Below are 26,286 nucleotides of genomic sequence, written 5' to 3' on the forward strand. Positions count from 1 at the left end.
GTAGAAGGATAAAAATGATGACGTGACGGTGCATAGAGCGCGCCTTAGGGCGCCCCATTGCTAATGGCCTTAGGCTCTGTGTTTCCATTTTTACATTGCTAAAGCAAAAAGCTCTGTGTTTCCATTTTTACATTCAAGAATTGGGTTTTAGTTAAACTGTTGTGAATATATATATATTTGAACCCTCGCTTTGTAGCTATAGCATGGGTTTTAATTTAATTGTATAACTTACCATAATTTCAAAATTTTCAAAACTTTTCTGAATAATTCTTTTGAGCAAAGGAAACCTAATATATAAACCAAATGAGAATGTCATGGATACATCGCATTAATTAAAATTTAATCAAATTTAAAGTTACTAAATATTATAAGAGCAAATACTTCAAAATGATTTAACAATTATTCGGTGTAACATAGAATGAGTTACTAAATAGCATTTCATTTATTTTTTCACGTTATTTATTTGAATTAAACTACTCCTTCCGTCTCTCCTTAGGAGTCTCAATCGAGTCTCACACGGATTTCAAGAAATGTACATTAAAGTTAGTAAAAGAAAAATAGTGAAATGCGAAGTCACATATTTATATGAATGTTAGTTTTATAATAAAATGTGAGTAAAATGAGATTAATGAAATGTGAGATCTATTATATTTATGGAAAATTTCAATTGAGACTCCTAAGAGTGTCCATAGTGGCAACGCTACGGCAGCCGCCGTCGCCGGCGGAGGCGCCGCGGCAAAACCACTGCTGGACACGCACAGCCGCGGCGTCCGGCGGGTAGGGGGGGTGGCGGGTGGGGCGCGGCGTGGAAGGGGCGGTTGGGGCGATTCTCCGGCGCGGCGGACCACTGCAGTGCCGACGCCGGAATTTTTTTATATTTTTTTCTGAATTTAATTCTATAAAATATTTATTCTCAATTCATTTTTTTCTCTCCATTCAATTCTATTTATTTTTGTCCAATTAATTTTATTATAATCTAATTAAAATATACCAACAATTGATAAAATAATGTGACTGGTAGCTGTGACGTGACTGTCCATTGGGCCGGATAAGTTTTTGTGACAGGAAAAGTTTTTGTGACTGTTGGGCTTGTGTCCACCACTGTGGACACTGTAAAGGGGCACGAGGGAGAGTATTTCCTTTCTCAGACTTAATTACTTATTGAGGGCATCCCCAACCATATTGGAAAACCATTTTTGAGGTGGAATTGAGCTCCAACCATACTGGAAAACCCATCCCAAAATCGTCCTTTTTTGAGTTTTTGAACAGTATTACTCCATCTTTGCAGTAACACTGTAGCACGACGCAAAACTCATCCGAAATTGCAATTAAGCCCTTCCTTTTTGATGATATTCGAAGAAGAGAGAGATGAGAGAGCACAGAGATGGAAAATGGAGAAGAAGAATGAAGAAACGACTTACCTGATTATGGAGAGCTGTAGATGGTTGAAGAACTTGTGAAGAAAATTTGGAGATGCAGGAGGGGAAAATACAGAGAAGGGGAAGAAGAAGATAGAGAAGGGGAAGAAGAAGAATATAGCAGCGATGGGAGAGAGAAAATCAAGGTTTGTATCATTGTAACGTTAATGGGCTAATTAATGGGCTAATTAAATACATGTATTTGTTTTTTATTTGAAATGGGCTAATTAGATACATATGTGAGATGGACTAATTAATTATCATATGTATGATAACGATTTAATCATCAATATTTAGGGTATATTTTATTGAAATGTATAATATATTTAAATATATTAGGATTTTGTGTGATTTGTGAAATTATATTTAATATAATTTATTAAATAATTTATTGAGTATTAGTTATTTTATTGAGTATGATTTGTAAAAATGTACATCTAAAACTTCGAAATGCATTAGTTGATCATTTGTGGGAAAATTTCTGAAATGCATTAGTTGATCATTTGTGGAAAAATTTCTCAAATACGCAATCTTGAATTTTAGCTATTTTTTTGTGTTGTCCTATGTTTTATACTCCCTCCGTCCCATGCTACTCGCACTTTTCATTTTAGGCCGTAAATTTGGGATTGATTTTTTTGTGTAATTAAAAAAGAATTTTAGGTGTAATGAGACATCACTTAATAAAAGAGCTCTTAACTTAAACTAACATATTAATTAAATGCATTAATTCTAACTTAAATTATAAATAGTGTAAGGACTTTGTGACGAGCCGAAAAGCAAACGTGCGAGTAGCACGGGACGGAGGGAGTATAATAATGATGTCTTTGAATGTATTTTAATCTATGTTTGAATGTTATTATAGTGCGTTTGATGTATTATAATTTGAAGTTAGTGTATATTTTATTGAATGCATAATATATTTGATATATATATATATATATATATATATATATATATATATATATATATATATATATATATATATATATATAGAGAGAGAGAGAGAGAGAGAGTCCCATTATTCACAAATCCACTCTTAAAGACCGAACCACCGAACCATACCAAATTAGGGTTTTTAGATCTACTTTTTAATGGATGAGAGACACAAATTTATCAATTATTTTCGCCTTCATCACGAGCCTATTTTAATTCATCCGAAGGTAAATAAGTCATACTAACATGTTGCGAAGTTTTTACTTCATTCCAGTAGGTTTTTACTTCATTCCAGTAGGATTATTACTTCATTCCAGTACGTAAATGCGGTTTCGCCGCCGCGTGCCGTTCTTTCTCTCTACAATATCTATCACCACCGCCACAACGCTGATATGGTGTAATAAACACATGGAATGATGTGATAAATTATTAGAATGAAGTATGTGTAGAAACATTTGAAGTCCTACTGGAATGAAGTAAAAACCTTATCAAATGAAGTAATAACGTTTCTGAATGAAGTAATAAACACACTTGAATAAATTGTATTTTTTAATGTAAATAAAGTAAAAACGCAAGTCAATGAATTCAAATGAAACATATGTTGAATCATTTCAAAACCTACTGGAAGAAAGTAAAAACATGTTGTAGTTTCAAGGTATTACGTACGGAATGAAGTAATATATCTATACAATGAAGTAAAATGAGCTTGTAATGAAGACCGAAAAATTTATACAGCAGCACATCTCATAAAAAAAACTAGATCTAATGGCCCAGATTTGGTCTCTAGTTCGGTCTTTAAAATTGGTTCTACATTGATCACAACTATATATATATATATATATATATATATATATTATAAATAATTGTATCAAATTATTTAATTATATTTGAAAAATTATTGACAAAGTGTTGTGGGATGAATGTGTAATTTAAATAAATATGTAGTGAAGATTGAAAAAGTAAAAAAGTAGGTGAATATGAAATATTCTTATGAGTTTGAGTATGCTGTAAATGGTTGGAGTAGAATTACTGTTTGATGTGACAGAACTGGAAAAATGAGTTTGAGTTTGGTGTAAATGGTTGGAGATGGCTAGAGTCGATATCTCTCGTCATCTTTCAATCTTCTATAGTCTATACAGTTTTCATTTCATTGAAATGACATACTCCCTCTTGAACTTTTACCAGTACCACTTCCTTTTACTATTACAGGTAATATTCCATGCAGCATTATGACAACACATGACATGACACGTTTCGACACCACAACTGAACTCAAATATAGAAGGTTTTGAAGAATGCAATAAATGAAAATGCTTTAGTCGGTATTGAATAAGAAGCGATGGGCATTGGCGCCTGCCTATAAATTAAGCTTAAACCCTCTCATCAAATACAAACAACCAAAAATGGAGAAATCAAACCTGCAAGCTCACGTGATAGTGATCCCGTATCCGAGCCAAGGCCACATAAACCCCCTCCTCCAATTCGCCAAGCGCCTAGCCGCCAAGGGCGTCCGAGCCACCCTCGCCACCACCGCCAACACCATGCAGTCCATCCACGCCTCCGCCGCCGTCGCCGTGGCCCCGATCTCCGACGGCTTCGACGAGACCGACTTCGCCAAAGCCGGCAAAGAAGGCGACTACCTCACCTCAATCCGAGACCACGGCTCCCAATCCCTAGCCAAACTCCTCCACACCTTCAAATCCGCCGGTTCCCCCGTCACTTGCGTCATCTACGACGCCTTCTTCCCCTGGGCGCTCGACGTCGCCCACCGCCACGGCGCCATGGCCGCGGCCTTCTTCACCAACTCCGCCGCCGTATGCGCCATCTTCAGCCACATCAGCGGCGGCACGATCACGCTTCCGGTGAATGTCGACGACGCGCCTCTGATTTTGCCCGGATTGCCGCCTTTGAACGCCTGCGACGTCCCCACCTTCATCAGGAACCCTAGTAGCTACCCTGCTTACTTAGCTATGAAATTGAGCCAGTTTTCCAATCTCCAAAATGCCGATTTCGTCTTCGCCAACACTTTCCACCAACTAGAACGACAGGTGCGTTTATCTCAGCTTCCTCTTAAATTAATTCCCTCACTGTATGGATTTGTTAATGGTTTGTGTATTTAACAAAAAGGAGGCGAAAAGTGCGGAGAAGAACTGGCCGGCGAAGCTGGTGGGGCCGATGGTGCCGTCGGCGTATCTGGATGGGCGAATCGAAGGGGACAAAGGGTACGGCGCGAGCCTATGGAAGCCGTTAAGCGAGCAATGCGCGGCCTGGCTCAACACCAAGCCACGCGAATCAGTGATCTACGTCTCATTTGGGAGCATGGTTTCGCTGACCTCCAAACAGATGGAGGAGATGGCGTGGGCGGTCAACTCCAGCACCTCCTACTTCCTCTGGGTGGTCAGGGAGACCGAGAGCGAAAAGCTCCCGCCCGGATTCACAGAGTCTGTCAAGGGGAAGGGGCTGATCGTGTCGTGGTGCAATCAGCTGGAGATGCTGGCTCATCCGGCGATTGGCTGCTTTGTCACGCACTGTGGGTGGAACTCGACTCTGGAGGGGCTGGCGCTGGGGGTGCCCATGGTGGCGCTACCCCAGTGGTCGGACCAGGTGACGGATGCCAAGTTCATAGAGGAGATATGGGGGGTAGGGGTTAGGGCTAAGGAGGATGAGTTTGGGGTTGCTGGGAGGGAGGAGCTGCTTTATTGTTTGAAACAGGTGATGGAAGGAGAGAGTAGAGTGAAGATGAGGAGCAATGCAAGGAAATGGAGGGAGCTGGCTATTCAAGCTGCTGATGAAGGGGGTACCTCAGACACCGCCATTAATGAATTTGTAATGAAATTGAAGATTGCCCTACAAAATTAGAGACGGTGAAAGCACTACTAAAATGACTAAACTTTAGGTGCTTCATTTATTTCAATAAATAATAGTAGTCTCTAAGATTTTTAAAATGGAATCAAAAGTTACTTTGAAATTTGTTGTCACTTTTCCAACAAGCCCATATTGTAATGCTATCATAGTTCATACACAACAGTGAGAAAAAAGAATATGAACTTGCTAGGTATGATCCACCATGATGGCCTTTTCTTCTCTCACATGAATGAAAGAGAGAAGTGAACACACTGAAGTAGAGGGGGCAACAACTGCAAGCACAGCCTACATATGGTGAGATGGTGCCCATGTTTTCGACTTAGGCCTCTCGGTAACCCTGGGGAGGGATAGCTTTACAATCTTTTCAAGACATCAAGGGCTTTATACAGCTGCTCTAGACACCAAGTAGCCTACGCTGGGATTGACCGCGACGCTGATGATGCACCATCTCGCTGAGCTAAACCTGATGTGAAGAGTAATTTGCTTTAGTGTTGAAAAATTACACTAAAAAAAGCACTTTGTTGTCACTGTGATCACAAGATGAATATGGTAAGTTACCTCTCTTCTTGAGCTTTTTCCGGAAGCTTCTCTTTCTACTAAATGCCTTCTCCTGCAACCATACGAAAGCTGGTTACTACACAGTCTGAGAGGGAATATTACAGTACCAAGCTATTTTCTTTATTTGAAATCCATTAGATGTTTAGATCAAGCAGGGTTGTGGATGGACCCTATCACAGTTTCTTATCACATCAAAAGCAGTAAATTGTAAAAATTACCACAGGCATACTAAGTTCCTCAGCCTGACGAACTGAAGCAACGAGCTCCCGATTTGATTCTGTATAAAGACTTGTGACAAGGCCAGGCTGACCAGCTCTGGCTGTTCTTCCAACTCTGTGCAAAAAGTCTACAGCAGAACTAGCAAACTCTGCCTACAACGAAATAAATATGGCAAGATCAGGCTAAGGTGAAGAATCACATTGATTAGTTTGTAACAGATATAAAATCGCATTGAATATCTTACATGCCTAGATGGAATTAACAGAATCGCATTGATTAGTGTGTAACAGAAATCACCACCAGTTCGAAACAAATATCAAACATTGGCTTTAAAACATTTAAAGTGAACAAGTTGAAAGAGACACCTGAATAACATGTGAAACATTTGGTACGTCAAGTCCACGAGCAGCAGCATCAGTGCATACAAAAACACCACCATTCTGCTGGAAATCAGCTAGATTCTCTGTCCTCTCCTCCAGAGAGATGTCTCTATGGTACCGTAAAAACCTAATTCCAGCTCCCACCAAAATGTTAGCAACAGCTTCAGCAGCTTCAACAGTGTTGGCAAACACCATGGTCCAAACTACTCCAGAGGCAGAATCTGCATTGGTTTTATATCCATTTTTTACAGCATTTATCAGCACATCTACCTGTGTATCTACATTCACTTCAATCCACCTTTGCTCCAACCTATATGCTCATACAGGAGAAAGATTGTAATGAACAGGTGAACTAGCAGACAAATTTAAGGCTACATTGAATTCATATCTCAGAATAAAATAAAGCAATGAAAGGAGGCATGATATAGGTTCTTAATCACAGAGCAAACAATGCATTTCTTAATCCATTGAAACAATATTTGAATTGTAGAGTCGGTAGTGCAAGTATTTTAAAGTGGATTAAATAAAATTAAATAAGACACTGAATCAACTGAGGGTGACAATTAGTTAAGGGAAAAAACCTTGGATTATGGTGATGCAGATAACTCCCATTAACCCAGTTTGCCTCTGGAAACATCCGCTTCAACGTTCCTCCAGCGGTTCTCTTTCCATTCAGAGGAAGGGTGGCTGCAACAAAAATGTATTGCTTACTCCGTGCATATATTTTCCTCACTCTCATCCAGTCTTTCCAGGTTCTTTTCCTGGGCTCGGTGTTAGGCTCGTCAATAGATTTCTCATCACCATCTTCAGCTTCCTCCAAGTCAAAATCTTCCGGAAAATCTTCTTCTGTATCAGACGCATCAGCGGAAACAGACAAAGGATCCTGAGCTCCTGCATCTGCATCTTTGAATCTAGATAACTGCTTCTCATCAAAACGAAGCATATTTATGAGACGAATCACTTGGTTCTGGAAACTCCCACAGAGCAGCAAGTCTGCTTCATCAAATACCTAAATGTATATAGACATAGATAACTAATTCAGCGAACCTGGACACTATAGCAATGTTCAGTCCACAATCAACAACTGAAAATTACCACATATTTTACGCCTCGTATAAAATCAGTACGTTTACGCCTTTCTGGGTCGATGGCATAAAGATAGTTTAGAAGTGCTACTGGCGTCGACACTATTATATCAGGATCTTTAACTATCAACCCCTGCAGTCAGTAGATCATCAATAAGCATCTGGAGGCCAAATGCTACATAAGAGAAACTGTTTGCGACGACCACCATGTACCTGACGGCCACAAACGGCTGCCGCTTTGAGAAGTGGCACTCCTGCACCATCAAGGAGGGAATTCGCCATGCGAACCACTTGCTCACAGAGCATTACATTAGGGCATAGAACAAGAGAAACATGTTGATGCTTCTTCAGTTTCGGATCATGCAATGCATCCGAGTTGCTGTAAACTTTATGAATTATAGGAACTAAGTAGCCATGAGTTTTACCACTCCCTGTCTCTGCTGCAACCACCACATCATCTCCAGAGAGAATGGCTGGAACACAGGCCGCCTGAATCCCAACTAATATGTTAATTCCACCACGATTAAACACTATTCCCGGGTAGCAAGTATAGAGAATACACAAAAAAGCATTATATTCGCAGAAAACTAAGGCGATTTTGTTTCAGGATTTCATCATTATTATATGTGTTGTGAATATTCATTATGATCTCGAGAAAGAAAGCCATATATGTGTTGTGTAGATTGATTAAGATTTCTAAATAATGAGAGTTACATTCAATCCTACAGTTTCTAAATTAGTGAGCAATTCCAACTCTACCCACGAAAAAAACCAAAACTTTAAACATCCCAGAGAGAAAAAATGTAAAGAACAAACGAATTGAAGGAAATGATTAAGCAAAACCCAAAAACTAGAGAGGTACTAACCTGGACTAAAGACGGTCTAGGGAGCCCAACATTAGCGAGAGCGCGTGAGATGGAATCGGAGACGCCAAGAGAAGTCCAGGAAACGCCTTCCTCTGCCAAAAACGTGTCGGCGGCGCTCCCGTTTTCGTCGGTGGCGTTTGTGGCGAAGCCTCGGAGTTTATGGGACTTGAGCTGGCGATAACGGCTGAGACTGGAAAAATAGGCCGGTGGGAGTGATAATAAAGAGAGGTTGCTCGCCGGAAATGAGAAAATCCTCGGCGAATGTAATGAAATTCTGCAAGTATTTAGAGCTGAAATTGAACGCTGCAGAAGCATTTTCTCTCCGCTTGTAGGAACGGATGACGATTGATGGGTTTTGCTTGGGTTTTACTGTTTTATATTTTTCGCTTTTCTTTTTACAAGGGTTGAAAACTTGAAATTGCAGGGCTGAAATTGGGCCCAAGCTTGTTCTTTCGGAGGATTTGACCTTTACACCCACCCTTCTCTGTTTCCGTTTGTAGCAAGCTGCAATCTTCAACTGAACGACTTCTTCCAGAGCGGAAAAAGCTAAACACAAACAAAATGGCGCCAAAGGCTAAGAAGAAATCATCTCCGCCGTTTGATCCTAACGGAATATTTTCTGGAATCACCGTCTTCCTTATTGAAACCGGAGTTCAAGCGCGTCGCCTTCAGGTTTTCTCCACTTTCTTTTAGTTGCCCAAATTTTTACTTTTGAAGACTCTGCTAGTATTTTTAGTACTAAATTTATTTACTTGTTTTGTAGATTTGGAAGCAAAAGCTGGAGCAGTTGGGGGCTAAGATTGAGGACATTTTCTCCAAAAGGGTTACACACATTTTTGCCGCGGATTCGGATTCGCTTCTCAAAAAAGTTGGTGCCCAGAATCTGAAGCGATTCAAAGGAGTACGTGTGTAATTATTGCTCAAACTCTTCTGTATCCGATGCTTTACTGTGCAATTGATGGGTTAATTGTTTTGTTTCGATGGTGATTGCTTGCTGTAAATTGCAATTGCAAAGAATTTGTCAATGTTTGTTGTTCGTGTGGCCATAATTTTATGATTGGGCATGCAGTTACATTTTGTACAGAAATGACTGTTTTGTATTTGTAACACTTTAGTATTTCCTGCTGCTTTTAAGTTGTTTATTTAAAATGGTGATATTAGCTGCCTAGATGATCTTATAGTTTTGTTTCTGCATTTACACGTCTGATTATCTAGGGTGTGATTTGATGGGCCTTGTAACAGAAAATTTTGAACTATCAGTGGGTAGAGGACTGCTTGAAATCAGGAGAAAAGGTGTCTGAAGATTCATATGTTTTCTCGGAGGACGCTGCGGATAATTATGAAGACCAATTGCCATCAAAGAAGATCAAGACCTGTTCCAGTTCCAAAACAGTTGAATCTGAAGAAAAGGCCTAGGCTTTCAGTGGATTCCGCTATATATTCTTCAAAATGTGATAATGCTAGCGGACTGTCTCAATCGTCAGGCCCTATAAGCCCACAAGTCACCAGTCCAAGTTTGGATATTGTAAATAGAGACGTAAGTTCTTGACATTCTGTCCTGTGTCTGTGTGTGGGATTTGCTTGCCATTTTTTGTTTTCTTTTACATGAACATTTGGAAGAGACAATCATTCTGTTATAATGTGAAAAACACAGAAGATACTGTTTCTTTTTTATGTAATCATTGTTTCATTCATAATCAGGTTTCCTCATGCGATGCATCGCCATTGTATAGCCCTCCTGATATGAACAGGAATATAACCGAGATATTTGGAAAGCTTATCGACATTTACAGAGGTTTAAATTATTCTTCATACAGCCTTTGTCAAAGCTGGCTTTATTACCTATGCTTCATGATACTATGACAGCCCTAGGTGAAGATCGTAGGTCATTTAGTTATTACAAGGCTATCCCAGTTATTGAAAAATTGCCTTTCAAAATTGAAAGTGCAGACCAGGTCAAACATTTACCTGGTATTGGAAAGTATCTCCAGGATCATGTAAGCACTTCTGGCATCATGTTGATATCTTACTCATTTTCTCTTCTGTCTGATTTTGAGCCATCTTATCTGAGATTAAGAGATAATACTAGGTAATTTCTTGGCTATAGCCTTATCCAAGTTGGAGCACTTTGAGAAGGATGAGAAGATAACACATTTTATCCTGAAACATGGCACAGAGGCTCCAAAATGTTCTGCTGTATTTTGGTTCCATTGGATGTGGTAAACAGATTTGCTAATTGGTTTTCATGTCAGTACAGAAAAAAGATGCAATAAGTGCATATTTACACTGTTTTCCTTTAGGGATTAGGATTCTAGACTTCAAAGACCATAGGTTTCTTCCTACATTCCAAACCAAAGTTCATTGCTTATTCTGCCAGATACCAGTATGATCTTATTTCTTCTCAGGTACGCTCAATCAGTTTATTTGGAGAAGTATGGGGCATTGGACCTACAACTGCATCAAAACTTTATGATAAAGGACGCAGAACCCTAGATGATCTTGAAAATGAGGAATCATTAACAAATGCCCAAAGGTTAGGCTTAAAATACTTTGATGACATCAAGACCAGAATTCTGCGCCACGAGGTTGGCTCTCCGTCTTTTTAAATTAGTTTATCAATATTTCCATTTAAAGAATGTGATATTATCCTTATTATTCACCATTTAGGTTCAGGAGATGGAGAGTCTTTTAAAGAAAATTGGAGAAGAGATATTACCTGGGATGAGAGAATCTCAGCTGCTGATTTAACTTTGAAAGCTCACGTTATGTGCTAAATGAGATTTATAAAGATAAGAGCAGTCTCAATTTTCCTCGTGAGTGGTTTTTGAACGCCAACTAGGGATACACTCAACGTGTACCAGTGAGATTTAGGCCAACATCACCAAGTTGGTTAATTTTTTTTAATGAAACATCAGACGCAGATATGCTTGCTGCGGTTTCATATTGTTTTCTGATATTGTTCCCACAGGTCAATTTGTTTATGCATTTATCATCAAGTTTAGTTTTGCCTTCTTAGTCACACCAGTCAATCTGGAAGAAGTTTAGGAATTAATACGTGACAACACCTCTCAAATATTTTTTCTCATGGTCCTATGTTTCCACAGGCAGACATTGTTTGTGGAGGATCATACAGACGTGGGAAGGCTTCTTGTGGGGATATGGATATTGTGATCACACACCCTGATGGGAAAAGGTGATTTATCAAAGTTATATAGCTTCAGTATATTGTTTGTATTCGCTTTCGTATATTGAACTAATTATTTGTAGTTCCTTGAGCTATTTCTTTCATTTGAAATTGAAATGGGGAAGGAAAAGGAATTTCAGTAAAGCATATTCATCTCTAGTAATTCCTTTTTGAAATTAAGGAGAGGATAATTCTAAGTACGTTATCATATAATCTTTTTAGCTTTTTCATGGACAGACGACTCAGTCTTCTTCGTCTCCAGTCATATAGGTTTTCTTACAAAATATGTAAAGCGTCTCAAGGATATTAACTTCTTAAGAGAGGATTTGGTCTTCAGGATTCACAGTGAGGAGGTAATTTTGTCCCATTCTCCTCATCTGTTAATAGTTTGGAAAACTACATAATACAAAGGATTCTCATTTGGATTTCATCTATGAGCTCAGGGTACTGATTCTGGAGTGGATACATATTTTGGTCTTTGCACCTATCCTGGTCGATAGTTGCGACATCGCATAGATTTGAAGGTGTGTTGATGTTTTCCTTATCAAAAACAGGATACTATTCCAATGAATTATATAAAATGCTTACCAGAAATGATTGAAGACATCATGGATAAGTATTTACCCAAGACTCTTATCGTCTTTTGCTGATTAAGAAATGATCACATAAAATAACCATGGAGATTTTCTGCGTCCTAATTTTGTTTCTCGTCTGTAGGTTTATCCGAGGGATATATATGCATTTGGATTAATAGCATGGACAGGGAATGATGTGCTGAACGGGAGGTGTGCCCATTTACATTTGACCTATGCCAGCTCTCATTTGCAAAATTATTTAGTGCCATGTTTGAAAAGCTTAGGGCCTTTGGATCTGCCTAGAGTTGGTTATATTTTTATGTGGTGGTGCTGAACTCTCTTCTTTATTTTACAATTGTTGGTTTGATTATGTGGAACAGGCTGAGAATATTAGCAGAATCAAAGGGATTCAGGCTTGATGACACAGGATTGTTCCCTGCAACTCATAGTTCAGGGGAAAAAAGGGTATGATTTTGTCATCATTTTGTATACATGTTTATATATCACTAATCACTATCTGGCATCTGGCTTGAGTGACAAGACAAGATTGATAAAATAATCAAACTTAATAAATGGTCATGATAGATAACTAGGCTCACACCTAATCACCCCAAACTGAACGACCCTATATATATATATATATAGTGTTATGTATTGTGATAATACTAATATACTAGGAATGTTTTGAATGCAGGGAAGCAAAGGCAGCGCAAGTTTGAAGTTTGCAACTGAAAAACAAGTGTTTGATTTCGTTGGGGTTCCCATGGGTGGAGCCCAATCAAAGGAATTTGTGAAATTCTAGCTCTCTATGCTAACCACTCTAATTATCTATGTAAACCATTTGTATGTAAGTACAGATTTTAATCTTTCCGTTTTGTGTTTCATCGGTTTAAACATTTGTGTATCAGTAATCTATCTAATATAGTAGTATTTTATACCCAAGTGGAGCCCTCAGACTAATTGTTTCATTTCCTAATAATTGCATAAAATGACTATTTAGACCTTTGACCTGCGACGAAAAATGTGAAGAGAATATTACAAAATGGAATGAGAGGATGTGCAGATAAACCCTTAAATACTGGAGAAAAAGAGAAACCAAAACCCCAGTTTATTCGAAGCGGTGAAGATAAGAGAATGGCTTGTGGCATATGTAGAGCAGCAGCAGCAGCAGCAGCAGCTCCAGCCCCCTCACTTGTTACCTCTTTCCTCCCGCCCTCAAATCTCTTATTTTCCATTAATTTGGCTTCCTCATCCACTACCAAACCTATAACCCCTCCTCTGCTTCTCAACACAAACAAATCAAACCTCATTTGCAGAGCTGAGAAGGAGTACAAATTCCCCGACCCAATCCCCGAATTCGCTGAATCCGTCAGCTTTATTCTTTTTCCTTTTTAGTTGCTTCCTCATCAATTACCGCCTTTTATGTTTTGCAATTTCAATTGTGATAATGAATCTCTCTCTCTCTCTCTCTCTTTCTCCAGGAGACTGAAAAGTTTAAGTCCCATTTACAGAAGAAGTTGGCCAAGAAAGATATGTTTGGAGATTCCCTAGATGAAGTTGTTGGAGTCTGTACTGAGGTACTTCCCCTAACCTTTACTTCTCTTTCAATAATGAATTTGGATTTCAATGCTAATTTTATCATATTAGCAAGCTGTCGCAGCAAATTAGGACTAATAGGGAGGATTTAACTTGCAGCGTTAATGCATATTCTTGATGATTGTTTGCTGTTGTAATGTTGAATTTTGGGATATGGAATTGTATTTCACCCTTTGAAAGTTCCGTTGGTGGTTGGGATGGAGTTCAAATATTGTGTGAGTAATGGTTGAGTTAAAAACAGAGGATTATATTCATGCTGAACATCAGATATCAGAAATCTACATTCAAAACATCTATTTTTGTCTGTATCAAGAGAGTGAATAAGTAATGTTGATGTTTTTGCAACTGCTGAATGTCTAGTGTTTCACTTGTAACAGATATTCGATAACTTCTTGCACTCCGAGTATGGTGGTCCAGGAACACTCTTGGTGCTTCCTTTCATTGATATGGCGGATACCATCAACGAAAAGGGCTTGCCCGGAGGACCGCAGGCTGCCCGAGCAGCCATAAAATGGGCTCAAGCTCATGTAGACAAAGACTGGAAAGAATGGACTAGCACCTAGAATTCATCCTCAAATCTTATTTGTAGAATAGTTAGCCAAAAAGTAAAGTTGGTCCTACATCATAGAACTCTTCAACTTCTGTCAATCCAACTACTACTATATTTGTACTCCTATTTGAGAAATGCAAGTACTTCAGAATATCTAGAAACATTGATTTATTTCATCTAAATTCAAGAACCATCATGTTGAAGATGCCAATGTGATCAGCTCCCTTGTGAGGGTTTCAAATTTCACTAAACATCAAACCAAAAACACCACACACACACACACACACAAGGTGGTGGAATTGTGTCTAGTGGAAGAGCAACATATTTACATCATGTCCCAAAAGAAGCCTCATTCTTGTTTGGATTTGCTGCGCTCCAGAAGCTCTTCCCAATCGACAAAGCGTTCGAGCAGCTCAGTTTCCCTGAGGACCAAGCAGTCATCTGCTTTTCCATACCAGTCATAGCGCCGCTTTGCCACATAGTCATAGACAGCATCCCTCAACGGAGCCGGAATAACCATGAGAGCACTCAAGGCAGAGTAAGGCAGGGGCAAGTATGAACAAACCCTTAAAGCAGCTACACAAAAAAAAAGTACCATCAGCCAACATTATGTATATTTGATGCTACTTGGCTGTGGACAAGCGATTACCAGCAGAGCCTTGGTGGTATGAATTGGGGCCCTCAACGAACAGGAAGCGACGAAGAACATCTTTACGCTTCACTCTACAAATGCTCAAGTAAGGTTCAGCTGCTTTTGATTGCACACAACAGAAACTTATTTTCCTATCCTTGTCGGTCTTTATGATCCATTTCACTCCTACAATATTTGATAGAATTCAAGGGAAATATTGCTTCAGTAAATGAAATACACTCACCAGAAAGAATAGAGCACGTGCTAATTTTAAGATTGGTAGGGTTTAGGGAAAATGTAGAACGAAATCTGTCTACATGCAATTAAACGATGAAATAGCACGAATAAAGCATCACCGAAATATACAAACACACACACAAAATGTGCCAGATAAACCCCCAAAATCGAGAGAAAGAAGGGAAAAATCTCGAATTATAAGATATAAATGCGTAGGCAACAAAATAGTAAGCAAAGATCATAGACTGCATAGCTATATTTTCACAGAAATGTGGAAAATATATACCGGCGTGACAAAGGTGGCAAACGCCGTCGTACAGGACCACACGACGCTCAATGTTGACCGGCAGCATTTCAACCCTGGTTGGCGCGGCATGGTCAAGTAGCTCCGCCGGAGGTGCACGCGTCGCATAGAGGCGATAGCTAAACGGCTCGGAAAAAGCAGTGGAGCAGGTTCGGGTGGTCGTGAACGGCGCCGCTAGGGTGAGAGCCGATCGCCTCAACACCGCCGCCATCACTGGACGTAATTGATTTTGGATGTTGAGAGAGAAACCGTCGTGATTTTCGTCCCTATTATGCTTTCTTACGCTCCAAGTCGGTGCAGTTTTATACTCCAACCTCGCACGCAAGTAGGGCCCAACTCCAACAAATTCGAGAAGAAACGTATTTCCTCGCACAAATCAAATATAGGTACCCCTCTAAAGCGTTGATAATTTTCCAGATCAATTATTATTGGCTGGTTATTAACGTTTGCATATGTATGATTTAAAATTACTATCTTATCATTTGATGAAATTAACACTACCTCCATCGAAAAAAAAAGTTAGTTTTAGTTGTAGACAAAACATATTTAAACACATACTCCTTGATAAAGTAAAAAAAATAGAAGTAAAAGTGATTAAAATATTACTAGTAGAATATAAGACCCATTATTGAGAAAAAACTTTCATAAATAGATAAAAACTAATTTTAATAGACTATCCAAATAATAAAAAAAAAACTATTTTCATGGATAAAAGAAGTAAAATGATTTAAAACCTCACAATAATTGAAAAGGTCCAAACGAAATACAAAGAGTAGTTAAACAGTAAAATCAATCTCGAATCTGTTAACTACAAATATATGTGACAAGTACCATAAATTTAGACTTATGTTTATCAAAACAAATAAAGTAGGAGTAGTACTAGTAGCACGCAAATAAAATTTCAAAAAAAGAAAATCAAAATTGGAGACTTGTACGGCACTCTCTATCTTGAGCCCGAAACTGACGGAGACAAGAGCTGGTTGTTGATACCATTATTTTGTGATATGTGCAGCTGTTAACTTGGTGAGAAGTATTACTTGAGCCAATCACCTCGGCCAGCTGCATACAAACTATTCACTTATAAACTCCAATAATAAAATAACAAACAAACAAAATTCATATGGTTTTACTATAACAAGAGTATCAAAATGCATGCATAAACAATAAATCTTCGGCCAAAACTGAGTAAAATAAAACATGTTCAAACATATGGGGTTAAACCAAAAACAAACATCTAGACTGAAACACTAGCAACCACAACTTGAGTCCCACAGCAGCACCATACAGCAACAAAGATTATCTGCATCACACATAAGCAATAATATTATCAGATTGTTGGGTGAGCATTGATAACAAGGACGTCCAAGAATACAACACCACATTTGCATTGATAACAAGGACGTCCAAGAATACAATAACAGTGCAACACTATAATAATATGAAGTGTATAAATGAACAGACAGTTTCAATGAAAGACCAAAAGGATGATGAAATGAACAATAGCATAATATTTTGTCTTAGCAACATAGAGAATGCAGAAATTAGTAGATATAATTGAGCTAATATTTACCTTGATTTTACTAGCGTCTGTCTGTTTTGCCAGTTGATCTCTTGCCGGAAAACAAATGTTTAGGTTTGAGAGTTGGTATGACTCTGTCTGCTTCTCCTCTACGAGCCTCCTTGTTCCTGTTTTTGCTTGAACTTTTAGCAATCTTAATAGCCTTCTTTTTCTGAGCAGAATCTTTGAAGCCCTCTCCTGGGACAACTTCGCCCGGTGGTCTGGACATCGACCTTGACCTAGACATAGATCTCGACTTCAACCGCATTTTCTTATTTTGTTTATCACCATCAACATCCATAGACTCTACTCCGTCAGTGGACCTCTCCCTCTTACGGCCCCTAGATTTGCTGCGAGCTCTGTCAATAGCCATCGATGGATCAAGTCCAAGGGATGATAGCTGTCTCCCCATTCTTTCAGATGTGAACTTTTTATCTTTATCGAATTTTCTGGGAATAGTTGGTCGGCTCTCAGCAGTACTCTTTCTAATTCTATGCTGTTGGATAAGTAAACTCTTCTTCTTCCTGATCTCTGTAAGTGCAGCCTGTTCTTCAGGGGTCAGCTCAGCCCCGTCCATCTCAAAATCATCATCTTCCTCCAGTCCTTGGAGAACACCTTCTTCTCGCTCCAACTCCTCAAGTCTCATTAATATATCCGGGTCGAGGAAGTTCGCCACATTGTGCCCATCAAGAATCTCTGGGATGATGTCCTCTTTCCATTCATCATGCGCGAGAATATAGCGCTTTTTCAAGCTAGCAGAGTAAACACCAGCACCTCCATTCTCATTTTCAAGATCTCTCTCAAGCTTCCTATTCTCCTTCTCAGCATCAACCTCAGCTTGCTTAGCTTTGGCTTCCAAAACAGCCTGGGGAATACAAGCAGGCCTTTCCTTCTGATCACGCGGCTTAGGCATGGCAACATGGAATCGGTTCAGACAGTCATTCAGCTTTTTCGACTTCATTTTCTGTTCCACCCGTTGATCCAATAACCTCTCACAAGCAGCATTCTTTACAGCTATTACTCCTTCCTCAGTCAAAGTACTCATAGTCAAGAGCACATTACTGCCATCTGTTGCCTCACCCCCTTGGCCTACTAGAGTTTTCATAGCTTCCGACTTCATCTCCATGACCAGTTTCATATCATCTTCAGAAAGCCCTTCCAATGCCTGCAAGTCAGTCTTGTTGCAGACAATGATCAGGGGTTTGTTCATGAACAAAGACTTGATGCTATCAAAAAGAGCAGCCTGCTGAGCAATGCTATATCCACAAGAACCAGAGATATCAAGGAAAAACAGCACAGCAGCTCTAAGATGTGCAAGAGCTGTAATGCTGCACATCTCAATGATATTCCGATCTTCAAACGGTCGATCCAAAATCCCAGGAGTGTCAATCACTTGATACCTCAGATATTTGTAGTCTGTATGACCAACAAATAATGACTTTGTGGTGAAAGCATATGGTTGTACATCAACTTCAGCTCTCGTGATCTTGTTCACGAATGAACTCTTTCCGACATTGGGGTACCCACAGATCAGCAAAGTTCTACTATTCGGATCAATAGAAGGCAACCTAGCCATGTGCTGTCTTATCTGCTCGAGATAAGCTAAACTAGGGGTAACCCTTTTGATAACAGTACACATACGCCCAAGAGCAGCAACCTTCAGAGACTTACAGCGATAGAGAGAATCCCCATACTTCAATAGCCTGACATAGTCCTTGGCAATCTTTCCAATCAGGTTCCTTGCAGTATTAATTTGGCCCAAGGCAAGCTTGTAATGATCTTTGTTATAAAGAACATGCAGCAAATCACCGTAGAAAGGGTGGATGTCATTCAGCCTGGGGAAATCATCAATGATTGTTGACAGCTTCTCGTGAAAATTCTGCTGCGTGAACTTCACCTTGCGCATATAAAATTGCCGAAGACGTGAAATGGCGTATCCCTTGTGCACTTGGGTAGGGGTTCGGCGTTGTGTACGCGAAAGAATAATATCAATGAACTCCTTCCCCGTGGGGACAACGGTAATCTTTTTGAAATTGTACTGAACCATGGCTTACTCTTTTCCTATACGAGGAATGAGAATCAAATCACCAGACAAACAAAAAAAGAACAAGCTAAATCATTAGCAAATAACACAAACAGAAGCAATAAGATAAATGAGTACACTTGCAGAAAAAAAAATCAGCTTATACCACTTTCTCACGGATAAATACGATGTTACACACCACTGCAGCAAAACTAACCATCGAGGCATAGATTTCCAACCAATTAGAAACAAAAAGAAGCAACGGAAAATCAGCTAGACAATAGAACAATCACTATAACCTGGCCAGGTAATTTCAATTTGTTGAAATAAGGCTCACATAAAATGCATACGAAGTAATATCAACTGATTTCACTTAGATAAATGAAACATCATATAAATTGTCAACAAAAGCATAAAAACAGAAATCAAAATTAAACTATAAGCAACCTTGAGCAGCGTAGAAATCAAACAGGAAGACTTATTCCTGGAAACCAAGAAGAAAAGGCGAGAGGAGCGAGGATCTTACGGTGTTGGGCGATGGTGTGGCGGCCGCACTTGTGCTCAGCAACAATGGCGGCAAGAGGAAGAGAGTAAGTTAAGGTCAGGCAGCAACCTAATGGGCTGGGCCTATATTTTATAGGTTTCACAATTTGATTCCATATAATTTCGTCTGCTCGTATTTACCACAAAAGGCTTGACAGTTATATTTAAATAATTTAAATCTTATTTTGCTCAATATCTTAATTAGATGCTTTAATTGTTTATTTAAATTAATAAAATACCATCTATAAATACACAAATTATAATTACTGTGTGATCCTATAAAGATCACAAAATTTTACTACTAATATAGTATAAATATATGCTCCCTCTGCCCTAAGATAACTGAACATTTCTTTTGAGCACGTGATTTAAGAAATTGATGGAGAGAGTAAAGTTAGAGAAAAAAAGAGAAGGTAAAATACATGAGAGTATAAAATTAGACTAACAATTCAAAGAAAAATATGAGCCAACTATCTTGGGAGGGGGAGTATAGAGTAGGGTTATGGTGAATCCACATATTAAAGATTTCATTAGATAAAAAATATAGTAAAAATCCAATTTATTTTGTGTTCGTTGTATATACACGAACAAGGGGTCATGTGGGTAAAATTGTCCGAATGAAAATTATGAAGTGTACTTTAAAATTAAAGCTATCATGTGGAACTTAGTATACTTTAGAATATTAGTAAATATATAATTCAATTTTTGTCAATTAAAAAAATCATGAATGTTTGTCAAATTCTCACTTGTCATCAACCGCGAAAATCAGCCTTAAAAGTTATGAATTTTAAAATTTATCTCAACCTTAACGAAAAATTCAAATCCATGTTAGTAATAAGTACTAAGTACTATGTTTTAAATTGACATGTGTGTTTTAAATGGATGACATAGTTGATTTGTTTGCTAATTATGTTGAGAAAAGTGATAAAATTATGAGACTTTCAAATTTTCAGATAACACATTAGGTGCCTATCCTAAATTAGAGCTTACACAAAAATGAGAAAATGTTAAAAGTTTACATTTTTACGACTAATTTTAAAATTGCAGGACAAACTAAATTTAATGATTTTTTTAGCAATTTACCTTTTTTTCTACTCAGTCTATAGACACATTCTTAGCACAATATTGTGAGAAAGTTAATGCACCAATTTTATATCCTTTAGAATATATAGTTACTCATTACATAATTCATTGTTTTTTGACTTGACATATGACAAACCAAACTATATAAGCTGCCTTCCCAAACTATAATAAAACTGTGTATAAGAGAGGGAGAGATTTTGTGGGTAACGTTTTCATAATTACATAGAAATTTTGACAAGCATCCATGTTGAATAAAGACTAATCCCCACATCAGACTTAGCTAGTTCAACAAAAATGAAAACTAAAAACTCTTTGCCACTGATACTCTACATTCCAAATTAACATATTAACTGTTCAAAATTGCAACAGTAGATGATACAGAGCAACCAATAAATCCAAGAAAATAAGAAAATGCCAACAAAAAATGCAAAATTGCGTTAGGAAGAAGAAGCTAAGGTTCTTGTCAGTCGAAGTTATTTATCGATCTCCTCCTGAATCTGTCCCTCTGCAGCCACATACCAAACCAGATCAAAATGATGTAGCTTTCATAACTAAATTGAATTACAGTAAGAGGAGTAATAGATTACCAGCAAGATCTACAGCCAAGTTAGCCAGAGTATCGGCCTCAGAATTTAAATCCTTGAAGAAGATAGAAATAACGAGTTAATCTCAATCACGATGATATAATTAGCAGGTAGTTGCACTACGCAGACCATGTCATAGTCATGGATTTACCCTTAAAATGTGAATAATCTGGAACGAGAGAAATCTGTCCTTCAATTTCTTAGCCTCATCAAACAAGCCAGAGATATTTTGGTTTTTGACCTTCCATAATCCCTGAATCTGCCAGAGAAATCATAGGTTTCATGCCTCGTAGGCAAGCATAAACGAATAAAGGAAGCTATACTAGACCAAAAAGCATACTAAAAACACACATGCTGCAAGGATCTAAACCTCTTAATGCTGCAAATATCGGAAACATACATGCTGCAATGATAGATTGACATCAACTTAAAACAGCTGTCAAACAATTTAAAAGGCGCCTATATGTTTAGTTTAACATTTTCATTACGACTTACCAAATTTTTAAAAAGAAAAAGAAGAAAGTGAAAATGGGACACAGAAGTGTTGAGTAAAGCGGCCAAAAACAAGAAACTGCAGCTATCACTAGTGCAAAAAATTGGAGAAAAAGGGCCAGCATGACTTTTTTTGCCAGCCCCTGCTCAGATATAGAAATTCTAATTCGTTAACAGGGACGTATACCTGCATGCAAACAAGTTTGGAGTCACCTCGAACTCGAACACTTGTAAAACCTTTTGTGAGTGCATATCTTAACCCAAGTATAAAGCCACGATATTCAGCAAAGTTATTGGTGGCAACACCTAAGCCTTCACGTAGCCTGCAAATCTTAACATGTGAAATGTCAAACTCATTAGCTGAGCAATAAAGGCATACAACCTCTCAACAGAGCAATCTACTCACCAAGTTTCCATCGTCAGATCGCAGTACAGCTCCAGCCCCTGCTTGACCAGGGTTTCCCTTTGAAGCACCATCAAACTCGATAGTACAAGACCGCTGTGAAGGACACATAGATAGCTTTTTAAGCACAGAAACTTTTGTTTATTATTTTTAGCATTTCCGTATTAAATGTAAAGATTTATCTTTTACTATGAACTGAGTGACACTTTATAAGTAGACAAACTTTTGGAACCAATTAAAAAAGAAAGTGTTATAAGTACTATGAATTCCAACCATATGCCACTCACACAAACTGATTGATTCTGGTCAACTCGATAAGGGTCTAACTTAAAATGCTTTGTTAACGCATCACTTGCAGTCAAGATGGGTCCAACAGCCTCCTGCAAATTGAATGCAGACAAACCAGTGTCTAGTTAAATTTCCAATCAAAATGATCATATAAATGAAAACACTTGGGAAGTTGTGTTAAGGCTAAAAAGACCCTGCACTGACTATGTATATCCAATAGAATACTTAATAATACACACAAAATCATGCATGGCATGCAAAGAACACCATGGCCATTTTCAAATATCCTGCGTAACAATAAGTTCTCAACTACATTTATCAAGAGCATATCCAAAAGAAAATAATCAATATATTTTTCTCCAATTACAAATTTTGGTTACATAGAGAGTAGGATATCTTTTATATTCAACTGCATTGCACTCATGGGCCGATGGCACTTCAAACTTGAATGTTAAATTATATATGAATCAACAATGCAGAAAATTTAAGTTCACTAACTGAAGATGAATTGGTGACTGGTAAACATCTGACTTACCCCATATTCTGACCACATAGGTTCCTGTGGCCTCTTCTTTGACACAGGTTCACTAGATGTTTCACCTCTATAAGAGGAAGGCTGCAGAATGAAGAATTAAATCTTTGTAAATATCTTAACTGTTGGTGTGAACATTTTAACTAGTCAGTAAAGTAAAAGACAATGTTGGAACTCAAGAAGAGTAAGTTTCCTTCACAACTTTTTTATTTTCCCACAAGATTTTATACAATCATTGATTTTGCCATTCACTATCTATGACTTAAGAGGGTATTTGGCTAAGTTTATTTCAAGGAATATGTAAACTCTGACATCTTAAAAGACATTGTTTTAACTTATAGTATGTCAGAACTAAGATCTAATCTAAAAGATAGCTAGCAACTTGTCGGAGTGGTCTAATGATTAAACTTAATCTATATCTATTTAGTGAAGCACATTGCCTCTGGAAAAGGAAAGTGGAGTAGTACTTTTCCTGCCTGAAATTGATTTTCATAAATGTAAAAAGTGTTATTCTCTTATCCTATCAACTATCAAAATAACAATACATTATACCTGATAACTATCAATATATGTTGCAATATAATCCCACAAACTATCACTATAATACTGTTTGTCTCCCTAAAAGAATTATACTCTTTTACACTTTTTTATTCAGATACTCCCTCCGTCCCAACTTAATAGTCCTAATTAGTTAGGGCACGGGTTTTAAGAAATGTAAAGAAAAATGGGTTGAATAAGTTAATGGAATATGGGTCACACTTATATATATTACTTTTCTAATAAAATGTGAGTGGAATAAGTTGGTGGAATGTGTGGCCTGATTATCATTTATAGTAAAAGTGAAATAAAATATGACTCTTAAGTTGGGACGGGCGGAAATGGCAAAACAGGACTCTTAAGTTGGGACGGAGGGAGTAATAAACATATTGTATTTTCACATTTCCCACTATCGACAAACACATTCTTAACTTAACCCTACTTTGGTATATTTCCAAAAGGAAAGAATCTTATACCTATCAGTTTCAAAGAGGTAAATGACAAGTAAATTTCATATTTTAGCAACACTGCAGCATTGAACTATGTATATAACAGAAAAAGGATGAAATACAAGTTGACGAGAAAGAGCAATATTACCAACGGTATAAGAGTGCCAAAGAGTTCTTCAGTAAGATCAGAAGCTCTAATGGAGTAAAGAGCATTCTTAAGCCCACAAGACATGAGATGCTTCTCAGTGTCTTTGGGCATGTTATAACCTTTGTATGCACTGACAGGAGGGTCGCATATCTGATAGGAAATAAAGAAACAAGTGAGTTATTTTTAATGATGCCCAACAATTTCAATTACAACAACAGTTTCAATTGCTTCCAACCAAATCATAGCCATGGAAACACAGTTTGAGTTTGAATTCAAATTTGAGATATATAGTTTCAACCATGGAAAAGGGAAGTGCAGTTTTCTGGAAGATATATTCAAAAAATAATACTCCATAAAAAATTTAGCAAACCATATAAGTTGGATGATTGAAAAGGCATGATTACACAAGATGAAACCATATATGAAAAGTCTACAATAAAGCGGGGATAATTAGAACCAAACAGTGAACAAAAATTGCATCAAGTTTTAGGAATCACCGCATAATTATATAGCCAAGTAGAAAATAAATATGCAGAAATTTAAGCCAATGTTAGAGAACTTGTTATTACCGAGGTTCCAACTTGAGCTTGACAATCACTTAAGCTTTTGTAAACCCCAACGAGATCACCCTTGCGAAGAACAAAAAAGGCTTCCTTATCATCCTTCATTAGTGGTTTAGACTTGAGTTTCCCCTTACGGGAACTACCTCCCCCCAACTTTTTTGATGAATAGCTCTGACACTGAAGCCTTGTCAACAACAATTCAAACTTCACTGTCCTAGCACTAGAATGCTGCAAGCTTGCTCCCCGTGAATTAAAAAGAGTTTTGCAAGATGGGCTTGTAGTAGTGAAACGCCTAGTTCCCGGGAATATTGACGAACCACATGCACGAAACAAACCAATCATTACAGTTTATCTCCCTCCAGTTCTCAAGATTCGCTGAAATAAAAAGATCCCTCCCCTCGTCAAGAAATCCACACAAAAAAAAAAGACAAAAAGGGAGGCAGGATACTGCAATAAGACACACATGCCTAATGTCACTATAGCATTTCACTCAACCAGATATCTCAAATTCATTCAGAAGTAAAACACAAGAACAACTTAAGGCCCAATGATTGGGGCGTTCAATTAGCCCCTGTTTACATGCTCAAACCACAAAGTTCCAAACCTTCATACAATAAAGACAATTCCTCTCTTGTGGAGAAGCTATACAACACTGCTATTTCTGGTGTATCAGTTGAAGAAATAAAAAATACTAGATTAACCAGACATAAAGATAGCAAAAGGGAGCATAAACGCGATAAATACTTAAAGAGCGACCAACTTACAGAGTGTCCCTATCTCCAACTTGAAGAACCAAACTTCCCCAACTTCTGAACAAAATTGAAGCTTCTCATCAACCAAAACATACAAATAACAGACAGCAAAACCCACAAATAAAAAAGCCCAATAAACACAAAATATGTATGATACAGAACAGAAAACCGTAGGCAAATGAGTGATCAATTGAACACAAAATAGAACATCGAGTAGCGCAGCAAAAATCGCGAAACCCTTACTGCAAGGAGTAGTAGTAGGGGGGAAAGGTATAGGTAGGGGGTGTGTAGGAGTAGGGTAGGGGAAAAGGGTGGTGGAGCTGAGGTTGTACGGGTGGGGGGGGGGGGGGAAGGTCAGCAAGTTTGTGGACGGAGGTGAGATTAGGGAGTGGGTGGGTGGTGGATGGGAGTTGGGTTTTAAAGGTGTGATTTAAATGAAACCAATGAAAAAGAAAGTTGTTTTATTTTTTTCGAGCTTATTCACCGGCCAATCCACCCTGAAACTGTTTTACTGTATTATTTTATCCCAGTTAAGGACATTTTCATTTTATCTGCTCAAGGTTTTAATAAAATTTACCAAAATTAGGTGATGTATATCGATTTCTTATTTTAGTAGAGAGATTTCATATGTAATTAAATTGGATGACCTTTTAATTTTTTGGATTAAATTAGATATTCTTTCAGGATATGAGACCAATGCATGTGAATTTTTTTTATCATTTTAAGAGTATTGCATTTTTCTATTTTCTCTTCTTTTCTATCACAAATAAATGAATTGACCAAACTATCCAACAAAATATTTCAATATTTGGGATCTAATTTGCACCTCAATCAAAATATGATATCGGAGCATACAAACCTTTTCATTTATTGGGATTTTTTCAATTTTCGTCTTATTTTCTTTTATTTTATTATTCTTTTCACATAAAA

The 26,286-nt window shown here is 37.9% G+C and overlaps 6 protein-coding genes and 1 pseudogene across 7 annotated transcripts; 3 read left to right on the forward strand and 4 right to left on the reverse strand.

The window, feature by feature from the left end:
• The first annotated feature begins 1,484 nt into the window (after nt 1-1,484).
• LOC121798176 (UDP-glycosyltransferase 74B1-like) lies at nt 1,485-5,348 on the forward strand. Its single transcript, XM_042197047.1, has 3 exons — nt 1,485-1,564; nt 3,561-4,399; nt 4,479-5,348. Exons 2-3 carry the CDS (start codon nt 3,755-3,757, stop codon nt 5,208-5,210), a joined length of 1,377 nt encoding a protein of 458 aa, XP_042052981.1. The 5' UTR covers nt 1,485-1,564; nt 3,561-3,754; the 3' UTR covers nt 5,211-5,348.
• A 124-nt stretch (nt 5,349-5,472) lies between these two features.
• Nucleotides 5,473-8,654, reverse strand: LOC121798175 (DEAD-box ATP-dependent RNA helicase 22-like). Its single transcript, XM_042197046.1, has 8 exons — nt 8,325-8,654; nt 7,672-7,947; nt 7,469-7,591; nt 6,955-7,382; nt 6,359-6,683; nt 5,993-6,145; nt 5,775-5,826; nt 5,473-5,679 (listed from the first exon to the last, which is right to left on the reverse strand). The coding sequence occupies exons 1-8, from the start codon at nt 8,637-8,639 to the stop codon at nt 5,627-5,629; spliced, it is 1,725 nt and encodes a 574-aa protein (XP_042052980.1). The 5' UTR covers nt 8,640-8,654; the 3' UTR covers nt 5,473-5,626.
• Nucleotides 8,655-8,862: 208 nt separating this feature from the next.
• LOC121798180 lies at nt 8,863-12,877 on the forward strand (annotated as a pseudogene).
• A 262-nt stretch (nt 12,878-13,139) lies between these two features.
• Nucleotides 13,140-14,440, forward strand: LOC121798179 (protein PLASTID REDOX INSENSITIVE 2, chloroplastic-like). Its single transcript, XM_042197051.1, has 3 exons — nt 13,140-13,451; nt 13,565-13,660; nt 14,057-14,440. The coding sequence occupies exons 1-3, from the start codon at nt 13,218-13,220 to the stop codon at nt 14,240-14,242; spliced, it is 516 nt and encodes a 171-aa protein (XP_042052985.1). The 5' UTR covers nt 13,140-13,217; the 3' UTR covers nt 14,243-14,440.
• Nucleotides 14,374-16,357, reverse strand: LOC121798178 (uncharacterized protein YuxK-like). The gene is made up of 3 exons (XM_042197049.1): nt 15,384-16,357; nt 14,879-15,046; nt 14,374-14,805 (listed from the first exon to the last, which is right to left on the reverse strand). Exons 1-3 carry the CDS (start codon nt 15,610-15,612, stop codon nt 14,579-14,581), a joined length of 624 nt encoding a protein of 207 aa, XP_042052983.1. The 5' UTR covers nt 15,613-16,357; the 3' UTR covers nt 14,374-14,578.
• Nucleotides 16,358-16,495: 138 nt separating this feature from the next.
• LOC121798174 (nucleolar GTP-binding protein 1-like) lies at nt 16,496-19,642 on the reverse strand. Of its 2 annotated transcripts, none has more exons than XM_042197045.1 (3): nt 19,509-19,642; nt 16,972-19,020; nt 16,496-16,701 (listed from the first exon to the last, which is right to left on the reverse strand). In XM_042197045.1, the coding sequence occupies exon 2, from the start codon at nt 19,004-19,006 to the stop codon at nt 16,982-16,984; it is 2,025 nt and encodes a 674-aa protein (XP_042052979.1). In that variant the 5' UTR covers nt 19,007-19,020; nt 19,509-19,642; the 3' UTR covers nt 16,496-16,701; nt 16,972-16,981. The 2 variants fall into 2 exon arrangements, with proteins under 2 accessions (XP_042052979.1, XP_042052978.1); XM_042197044.1 differs by having other exon boundaries at nt 19,430-19,580.
• A 1,161-nt stretch (nt 19,643-20,803) lies between these two features.
• LOC121798177 lies at nt 20,804-25,694 on the reverse strand. Its single transcript, XM_042197048.1, has 10 exons — nt 25,369-25,694; nt 24,611-24,979; nt 24,042-24,191; nt 22,911-22,991; nt 22,375-22,467; nt 22,091-22,183; nt 21,872-22,015; nt 21,344-21,451; nt 21,196-21,247; nt 20,804-21,113 (listed from the first exon to the last, which is right to left on the reverse strand). The coding sequence occupies exons 2-10, from the start codon at nt 24,944-24,946 to the stop codon at nt 21,082-21,084; spliced, it is 1,089 nt and encodes a 362-aa protein (XP_042052982.1). The 5' UTR covers nt 24,947-24,979; nt 25,369-25,694; the 3' UTR covers nt 20,804-21,081.
• Nucleotides 25,695-26,286: the final 592 nt, after the last annotated feature.

The sequence above is a fragment of the Salvia splendens genome, chromosome 4 (genome assembly GCF_004379255.2).
Source record: "Salvia splendens isolate huo1 chromosome 4, SspV2, whole genome shotgun sequence".
Classification (NCBI taxonomy): Eukaryota; Viridiplantae; Streptophyta; class Magnoliopsida; order Lamiales; family Lamiaceae; genus Salvia; species Salvia splendens.